General features: G+C 39.3%; 1 protein-coding gene and 1 long non-coding RNA gene across 2 annotated transcripts in view; both read right to left on the minus strand.

Moving 5' to 3' along the window:
• Positions 1–9,644, minus strand: part of RPGR (retinitis pigmentosa GTPase regulator) — a 42,433-nt gene extending 32,789 nt beyond the window's left edge. The window contains 3 exon segments of the mRNA XM_042867548.1: positions 1,659–1,751; positions 8,256–8,381; positions 9,557–9,644. Of these exon segments, the coding sequence (XP_042723482.1) occupies positions 1,659–1,751; positions 8,256–8,381; positions 9,557–9,632 (295 nt within the window). The 5' untranslated portion in view covers positions 9,633–9,644.
• LOC122177817 lies at positions 4,929–7,382 on the minus strand. Its single transcript, XR_006178164.1, has 2 exons — positions 6,260–7,382; positions 4,929–5,522 (listed from the first exon to the last, which is right to left on the minus strand). It is a non-coding gene; the product is annotated as an uncharacterized LOC122177817 (long non-coding RNA).
• Positions 9,645–10,368: the final 724 nt, after the last annotated feature.

The raw sequence follows: 10,368 nt of genomic DNA on the forward strand, positions 1-10,368 counted from the left end.
AGGATGTATCAAGAGTTATTTTGGTGGAAACAGAGAACAGTGTTGGCTTTAGCCCATGGTAAGTGCATTCCAGCTCAGAAAGAGTGAAAAAATAATCTCACTGACTTTTTCATCTTCTCCTCAGTTTTTAATCTTTGCCAGCATTTTTTCTTTACTCAGCCATGTCCATTTTCAATATACAATACTCAAGCTATTAAAAAAGCATTATGTTTACATAATATATTTTTAATTTTTTTCCACTCACTGCATTGGTCCTTGACAAAGACAACAACATAATTCCTTTCACAAAATCCTTTTCAGTCCCTTCAAATCAATCTTCATCAGCACCATAACATTCAGATTAAATTCCTTTCTCTTTCCTACCAAGCCACGACATAAATCTATTTGCTTAAGGATGAAGTCTCTGATGTCAAAAATACACAAATAGAAATTGTCCAAACTCAGAATCCTACATATCCTGACACCTGCCCTCAGCAGCAGGCAGGAATCATAACATTTCCAATATGTGGTTTCTTCTTACAATATTAGTTTGCTGTTTCATTTCCCAGCAATAATCTTGATCAGCTCACTAGAAGCTTGTGCTCCCTAACCTTGCTCCCACTTAGGCTAATCAATCATATATATAGCTGGCAGTTTTTCATAACCAATTTCATTAGTCTTCAGTTAAGTCCCAGAATGATTTTGTCAGAAAATGAGCAGCCACAATTATTACAGCTGGAGCAGAAATGGAAATGTTGCATTCACAACTCCATTCCCAAAGCTAACTAATGCCTGAAAGCTAGTGAGAAAAGCTCCAGAACACTCTTCTGCTGCCTACTGCCAGGAAAAGAAAGATAGCCCCCTTGTGACTTTTTTTCAGTGGAAGCCAGGACTGTTCTGAATTGCTGCCATCTTCTCTCTGTCTTCTATTGTCTGTTGCAACCTGGCAGTAAAACAAAACTTGACACCCAATCCATTTGAGCCAAAGTAAGAATCAGTCTCTCATATGGCTGACAGAAGACGTGAACCTGAGAGAATTTTCATTCTCCCTCTGAACTGAAATAGAGAAGCAGATAAAGAACAGTAAAATAAAATAAATCAAGAAGAAAAGTTTGAACAAACACGGTGAATTCATTTTTAAACAATAAGCTAACAGGCTGATCCTCTAAGAGAAAGGATGAGGATAAGCATGAATTGATGAAAAGGGGTGTGTGTTAATGGGACAGGTATTATTGGACATACATAAGGAGGCAGGAAAAAATATTGACTCAGTTTTGCTTGACAAGATAAAGCTGGCAAGGAAGGATTCAAAAGGTAACAATATAATGAAAATATTTTACAAAGTAAGTAAGAAGATGGGCATTATTTTACTGCTTTTTTATACTTTATACAAACATATCTACGTTTATGACCACTTGGACAAATCACAGACTTGCTAAAAAGAGCTAAAAAGACTGGATGCTATATAGTTGAAATGACTCTCAGATACAAAACAACCCAGAACCTGGAACTGATGGAAAAGCAGTGGGGCTTCCTTTTAAACTGTCTTTAAGAGTTTAAGCAGTAATATGCTGCACGTGATGAACAAAGAAATCGGAATCAGTTATTTTGGAGCAGTAAATAAAGCACTTCTTCACAACGACAAACCAAAAAAGGACAGAAAAAGAAATTAAACAAACCTTTAACACATGTTGGTTTGTGGACAGTATTCTTTGATCCTAGTCCTAATTGGCCCCAGTCGTTACTGCCAAACACGTAAAGTTTACCATTCCCTGCAAGAGAAGGCACAGTCAGAATCCATGAGCATTTGAATATCTCATACAAGATGAGGTGCTCATACATACATTATGCTATTTATTATAAACTTTTTAATGTAAGATTTAGAAGTAGGCAATGCCATGTGCATGACCTGATTTTTCAGCAAGTACTGCAGTGTAAATGTACTTAGTCAGAAACAGGTACACAGAAGAAATGACAAAAGAGAACAAGCATCCTTTCCTTAAGCTACTGCTCAGATAAAGCACTCATCAGAAAATAAAAAAGGAGTGCTCTCAGACTGATTTAGCAGTCTCTATAGACGTACTGACAAAATAACAGTGCATTAACTGAGCACCCACACCTCTACCTCAGACACAGACATCAATAATGCAGCAATTTAATTAATATAAACAAACATTTGTGATTCTCAGCTTATTTTGCTGTCTACTGGGAGAAAATATTCAATTGCTAAATGTCCTGTCTTAAAATGACCTGCAAATTGCAGTTCTTTACAACATAATTTATGATAAATTTTCAAATGTGTTCACAAATTAGATGGGTTTTCCCTTGGACAAATATGTCTACGACAAGAGCCTTTCTTCTTCTCTGCATCTCTCATTGTGGATTAATCTGGTACTCTGTCTATAAAGAAGGAATGTGTAAAAACACCATGCAGTCAGGGAGTTTTGTGTGTGCCTATATGAAAACATGAGATTAGAAATCTTCAACAGGAATAATGCTTGGAATTATTTTGAATTTTGAGGTTTGACATCACAAGCAGTGAATTGTTTTCATTCAGAATAACTCACTTTTCCAAGAGGAAGGTAAATGAACAGATAAGTTTTCTCTTTGGGCATGCAGATCAGTGTCACATCACACCATTAACAATACCTTAAATTTATTCATATCACTTCATTTTTTAAATTAATGGCTCTTGTAAAACTGCAAACATCATATCCAAAAGCAAAATCCCACCTCCAACAACAGAAGCTGGTTTGTCAAAAAAATAATCCAAAACCAAAATCCCCATTATAACTGTTAAAACAAGATCATCTACTTTTGCTGATGCTCTGCATTTGTGAGTTAGATTCCATCATGGAGTTGTCACGTAAATAAAATTTCAGTCACCCTAGCCATCAGTTATCACAATGCATAATAGCAATTCCACACAATAATACCAAAATATGAAGTCTGTACTTCCTTAGCATCGGCTCCTTGTGAATGTTCTGAATGTGATTTAAACAGACTTTGAACTATCATAGAGTCACAGAATTGCCTCGGTTGAAAAGATCATCCAGTTTCAACCCCCCTGCTATGTGCAGGGTCGCCAACCACCAGACCAGGCTGCCCAGAGCCACATCCAGCCTGGCCTTGAATGCCTCCAGGGATGGGGCATCCACAGCCTCCTTAGGCAACCCGTTACAGTGTGTCACCACCCTCTGGGTGAAAAACTTCCTCCTAAAAATATGATTTTGAGATTTTTAAAACATAGTAAGAACAGTTACAAAAATCCATTTGTTTTCTCAAATATTACCACAAATTTAAAATAAAAATAGGAATTAAAAAAAAAAAAAAAAATCAAACAGTAACTCTTACCTAACATCTCAATCAAATTGTTAGATTTGACAATTACATGTCAACACTATGTCTTTCCAGTAAAGCTGAAATGGAGGAAAGCCTGAGGTCAAGGCTACGCTTACCACATTTCACTAATAGCATTTATATCACCACCCTGATTTTGGTAATGCAACCATGCCAAAACATATGCAGAGGTATATCACTGAAAACAAAACACATCTTAAGGGGGAGAATTTTTATCAGCAAGTGGCATCCTACACTGTCATATGCATCTTTGTAGCTCTACTACATACATTTTAAAGGCCGAGCACTGTAAACTCATGTGGGAGTACGATATCAAGTTGACATAATTCAATTAAATCACATTCTCTTTTACTCATTCAGAATTCCAGCAGGTCACGCTTTTAATCCCATAATCTGCTGTTTCTTATAGCAATCTTTTAGTTCTCAAACACTGCTTTATAAGACAAGAAGCTTAACAGACGACCAGAATTTTGTTATATTCTTTACCAGCTGAGTGACAGCCTTTGATAATTTCAGGCTTTCAGCACTCAGCAGCGTAACAGAAAAAAGAAAACTGAGAAGTAGGCAATTCAGACAGTGAATAAAAACTAATAGGCACTACACACAAACCCTACCAAACACCTATAATGAAGCAGTGTTTCTAGGCCTGTATAGCAAAACAGGTTTAAAACAAGCATTTGATGGAATCTCAGCAGGCCAAGAAACACTGTAGAGCTTTGCAAAATGCCCTATTTTCATAACTGAGTACTGAGTTATCTGCAGTCATCACCACAGACGTACTGAAGGGAACGACGTTAGCAGCAAATAGGCAAGGATCATTTAAAAACCTTACAAACTCAAATTACTCTGTCTGGACAGCCTGGTTTGGTGGTTGGTGACCCTGCGTGTAGCTGGGGGGTTGAAACTAGATAATTATTGTGGTCCTTTTCAACACAGGCCATTCCAAGAGTCTGTGATTCTTGCATCTACTTTGGTACAGATTGTGGCCACCTGGTATAGCGGGCAGAAGACATGTACAGTAAGTTAGGGAAAAGAACAGATGCAGCAAGATATAAAGAAACTACTTGGACTGTTTTGGTGATGCAAACATACACCTAACACTAGTCTGCACCTCCCCAGATGCAAGATTGGGCTACCTCCCCAAAGCATGTAGACATAAGCACATCACCAGTGGATGTTTCGCCAACACTAATTTGGATATATTAAGAGAAGCCACTAGATGCTTACATCTTTCAGAACAGAGAATTTTGTGAGACTTCAGAAAGAGAGCATCTCCTAACTAGTAAATAGTCCATATGGTGGCTGCTATCACAACCATGATTGCTTACAACTCCATTTGTCCCATGATGCTCCGGTCCATGAAGCCAGGCTAAAAGTTAAGGAATTCAGAGGAAGCTGAAATACTCAATGATAATGGCAGACAGCCATCTGTTTAAATCATCTGTGCTCCATGCATTTTCCCTCTGGGTTTCTACATGGTATATGTGTGCAAGAGAGCTGAAACAGGTAGAGTACACAGCGACTTCAAATAGTTATTTCTAGATTCTACTGTGAAGTTTTATCTGAAGAAAATTTCAAACAACACGTTGGGTTTTTTTTTTATTTGTGCTATTTCACGAGTAAACAAGAATTCATATACATTTCAAATACAGCTCATGAAAATGGGAATGATATCAGTGTTCTTAGACAAGTCACAGTATTCTCAAAAGTTTTACTGAGAGGTAAGAACAGTCATGCTTCAGATATTTAGCATCATACAAACAAAAGCAGTGCAGTATGTTGCTTGCTCCTATGCACACCAAAAACTAATGCAAACATGTAGTGATATTCTTTATTTTCCTCTTGCAGCTAACTGTAAAAGGTTCTGAACCATATTCTGATGGCTTGCCAGCAGGTAGGGAGAAGAGATGGAGTTTGGTGTCTAAAGACCCAGAGAGATTCCAATGTCTCTTTGGTCTACATTGCTGAATATTTAGTGCTTTACATAACTTGAAACTATGCACATATTATCTCGTTCTGTGTCCACATGAATCTCTTTCCTTGTGCTCTCTTGCACTGGGAGCTTCAACTCTCTCCAGAGTTCTGAGTCCAGAAGATGCACCTTCCCCCATTTCCTCCCTGTGAATAGAACTGGTCTCTTTGATCAAACGTGGGCGATCCGCTTCGTATGCCCCAATCAAAGCCTATAAACGATAAGACAGGCATTAATTTTAAGAGGTCTGTAGAAAATTATTAATCAAATGACATTAGGAAGACTCTTAAAAACATGATTAACGTCACTTACTTCACACTATCTCCCAACAGGATCAATAAATTGCTTTCCAAAACTTGCACTTACAAAAGATGCAGGAAGTAAACAGTATTCTCAGGCCAAAGAATATAGGAATGGGGGCAAGAAATATGATCACTGGTTCACTATTCCAACACACAGCCACAGTGAGTCAATAGAACTTATTTTGGACTGTAACTCCTGTCATGAAAAGCCAAGCAGTAGAGGTTTTTTTTACGCTTAAGTTTACATTTTTCTTTCTAAAAGTCAATGGGGGAATACTGATGTTGGATTACATGAAAGAAGTATTTGAAGTGTTCTGAATATTTTATCAGAATGCTGCATATTACCTCTTGCACATTTTCTTCATTTTCATTTCAATGAAGTGCTAGATACAGCTGTCTTTCCCATCCCAAACCAGTTATAAGGAATGTTTTGAATAAGCTTGCATGACTGTTTTACTTATGACCACTGAGGCATGTTAGTATAACACGTTAGTGTACATCTGACACATTTCTATTGTTTTAATCTATCTCTGTCCTCTAAATACACAGTTCCCACCATGTCCTCCAGAAGAGGAATAAAATGGTGTGGGAAATGCCACTGGTAAATAAAGACTGAAATTAAAATGAAGTAGGCATTAATACACACCTGCTTGAGATACTTTTCTCTCTTCCAGTCAGGTTCAGCTGGATTTCAAGGAGCTCCTTGTCTATCCCCAAATCTGCATCCTTCCAGCAAACTCATTACCACCACGCACCTCTGGAGCTCTTTATTTCCAGGTCTTATTGCAGTTCAATGACATTCACAAAAGGCTTTAATTCCATTCTATCATCCAACTCCATCTGACAGCAGAAATGCGTGGTGCACATGCATACTTGTGAAGAACAAATGAGGGTCATAGATGTCCTCTCTTCCGTCTTTATCATTTTGCATGACTCGTGCAGTTCCTCTCATTTTGTTCAGTTTTGCACAATATTTTACCTTCAATTTTGCCTCTACGTTCTACTCTCAATGTTCCAAAAAAAACACTTGGTATCGAGGATTTCTTTATTTATTTTATGCTTATGCAGTTCCTTCTCCACAAATGCTCTGGGAAAACGAAGCACTTATTATCTAGATGCACCCCTCACGATTTATCTGCATACCACAGTACCAAAGGCCTGCTACAGACACATTTTTAACATCTGAAGAATACACTGAAGTACTGGGGAGAACAGATAAGAGTTAGCAGAGAAACGGTACTGCATGCAACCCTATGCAACTTGACTCCTTCTAAAGCTTTACTGCAGCAGTCATTTACAGGGACACAGGAATTAGAGGATTGTTGCTGTTTGGGCTAACAGAGCTGGCAAGAGTGAATGCTGGGACAATTTAAGGGGGCTATTTCAATTGACCAGTCTGAACTGAGCACGTACTGGTGTGGGCATATGAAAGGATACTTGAAAAAAGAAGAAAAAAAAAAAAGGAAAATTTCCAGTGCCCCAGGTTACGTTCTGATTAATTTTATGCAACAGGCAACTTAACGGAATAGGTTCAATCCAAAAAGAAGTGTGAAGTTTTGTTCAAAACATAATTTATTCATGCATCCTGTGAAGTTAGGCTTGAAAAATTCATTGTATAATTTCAGTTCAAATTGCACTGCAGTCCATGAAATCTGCATTTTTTTTTATCATGCTTGGAATTATTCATTGTAGAAAATCCAGCATTTTCAACTCTACTTGGGGACACGGCAAGAAAACCTCAAGAAATTATTTATATATATAAGAAATTACTTACATATATAAGAAATTATTTATATATATATATATATATATATATATATATATATATATATATATATATAATATATATATCCTGGGCAACGCCCAGCACACAGCATTGATGAATAGTAAATCCACTTCAAGAAGGAATTCCTGGAAGCGTGCACAGGAATTTCAAGATAAAGTCTAATTCTCTACCAGAAGTCAGTTATCAATATAATTAACAAGTTTTCATCACAAAAGAGTAGTCTCATTCATATAACAAATGGAGCAAACTCTTCAATGACTACTGCTTCCAGCATTTCAAAGAGATGAAAAGGAACACGCAGAAAGACTGCTCAATGTATTGCATTTGAGCTTCTCTGAATACTTTTGCAATTTATTTCTTATTTTAGTAGGATTTTCTGAAGTTCTTTGTGTTATTTTTGCAAGGGCTATTTTCAATTGACAGTAAACCAGTCATTTAGAACTTCCTTTCAGAGAAACAACTTTATAGATTGTTATAGGCAGATTCCTAGTGAGCTTGTTGACTGAGTTCAGTAGACACTGTTCACTTCCACAGTACAAACCTGTACATTTATGATTGTTCACTGGACACCATCTGACTTACAAGAAACACTCAAGGTGAACAAAGTCGTGCTTATTTTAAATACAATATGCTGTATTCAATTATTACAGATTCACTCACAACAGCTCCTGGACTTCACATTAACTACAAAGGCATCCAACAGCCCCAGTATAAGCAGTCTCTTCTCCTCTCCCCATTTTACACATTACCTCAGAATTCAAATACATACTGTAGCTCTCCAAGCTGTCCAAATGTATAAACATGTATTTGTATATGTATTATATGTATAATCAAATATGCTACTTCCAATACTGACCTGTAACAACAGCAGTGTGTTCATCTCCGCATGATATAGAGACCGGCTTGTCATTTTTGAACCAGAACTTGCTAGGAATGTTTTCTGCAAAGTTGCTTTTTCCAAAAGTAAAAACAGCCCCTGATTCTAAAAACACAGATAGCCAGTGGTGATTTTAGTGAAAGTAAATTTCACCTCATACCTTTTAAAATAGCAATTTCCTATTAATCCAGTTGTTTTAGTAACCTATCTTTTTCTTTTTAATAAAATAATAATGGCAGAAGTGTTCTGCTTCACCATAGCTACATGATTTTTATGCTCGCATTTCAGTCCTTCTGATTCTTCCCAGCCCCCACAAATTTCTTAAAATATCAGGTGTTATTGTGTTCTAAGGGCATACAAATTCATTTGAAAGTAAATGCACTTTCTCACTTCCCTCTACAAAAACTACTAGGTACAGAAAGGAAAAAGAAATTTGAAAAACTACCCCCAAAAAGTAAAATAAAAAGCTCATCCTGAGAGCAAGCTGAGACAAAGGATTCTCACTTATGTTTATACTTAAATTCAATCAAGTTTCCCAAATTGAATTAGAGCGAGACGCACACTGCAAAAAAGTGGCAACTCAAAGAACTGACGTCTCTTCCTCACACTCAAAAAGATACGTATGTTCTAAAAAAGGCCCCCGAAAATCAGCCTTCAGAACACTGGTTGTCTCAACTGCCTTTGATCATAAGGCTATCATAGAAACAACCAAACACGTCCTGCAATACAACCTGGAAGGCTTGAGCGCCTCCAGGGATGGGGCACCACAGCTTCTCCAGGCAGCTCTGCCAGCACCTCACCGCCTTCTGGGAAAAGCATTTCTTCCTCGTATCTAACATAAACCTCCCCGCTTTTAGTTAAAAGCCATTACCCCTTGTTCTGTCACCCTCAGACCGAGCTCTAAGCTCCCCTCAAGTACCAGAAGGCCACAATGAGGTCTCCCTGCAGATTCTCCAGGCTGAACGAGCCCGGCTCCCTCAGGCTGCCTTCACAAGAACGATACTTAGTTTTGAGTCTGCAGCCTGCCAGCCGGCCACGGTCAGCATCTGAGCACGCAACAGTCCGCATCACACCAAGTCACCGCTCCACGCGGGCGAGGAAACGAGGCAGCCCCAGCGTCACCCGTCGGCAGCGTTACCGCGTCCTCCCCTCACAGGACGGCAGCACGCGGCCGAAACGGCGGGCAGGCCGGAACGAGGAAGGGCACCGGCCGAACGAGGTGTCCCTGTCCCCCCGCCCAGCCGGCAGCAGCGGGAGGAGAGGCCCATCCCTCGACTTACCGGGCACCGGCAGCTCTTCCTCCTCCGTTGGATCGGCCATAGCAACGCGAAGCCAGTGCTCGGCCCCGCGCCCCATGCAGCCGCTCCGGCCTGCCGGAAGTAAACAGAGGTCCTGCCACGGGCAACGGCCATAGAGAGCGCCGACGAGAGGAGCCGCCGGCGGTGGGTGGGGAGCAGCGCCTCCTAGCGGCCGGCGGTGGTGCGGCGGCGTGGCTCGGCAGCTCGCTGCTGCCGTCCCGTGCAAACCAGAGTTCAAGCGCGATCTTCTTTGTCTGCAGCGCCCGTCACAGGGCACACAAGTCTGTAGTTACAACGTAAAGAAGACAACGAGGTCACTGATTTGGGATTTCTGTGTTCCAGGGCACATGGGTTGAGAAATATCGGCAAAGTGAAAATAAAGTGCTGTAAACTGATATTGATGGAGAGAAAAGTAGATTTGGATACAGAAATCGTGTCAATATTGTCATCCAGTACAAATGTAAACTCATCTGTTCTATTAAACTGTGACTTCTATGAGTTTTTCAACTGTACTCCTTTTGAATACCACTGGAATTTCTACTGCTACAATTTCATCATAGAATCATAGAATCATAGAATGGCCTGGGTTGAAAAGGACCACATCATCTAGTTTCAACCCCCTTGCTATGTGCAGGATCGCCAGCCATTAGACCAAGCTGCCCAGGTTTGATGGAATCCCTTGCTTTTTCTTATTTTTTCAGTTTTTATTTCTTAAAATCATCATTAAAATGATGTCTTAAGCTAAAGCCAGATTTAAAGCAGTGAGGTTCACCTTCAATATGAAAATTTTCAAT

Source organism: Lagopus leucura, unplaced genomic scaffold (assembly GCF_019238085.1).
Source record: "Lagopus leucura isolate 7727_CA_CO unplaced genomic scaffold, USGS_WTPT01 Super-Scaffold_100001, whole genome shotgun sequence".
NCBI lineage: Eukaryota > Metazoa > Chordata > Aves > Galliformes > Phasianidae > Lagopus > Lagopus leucura.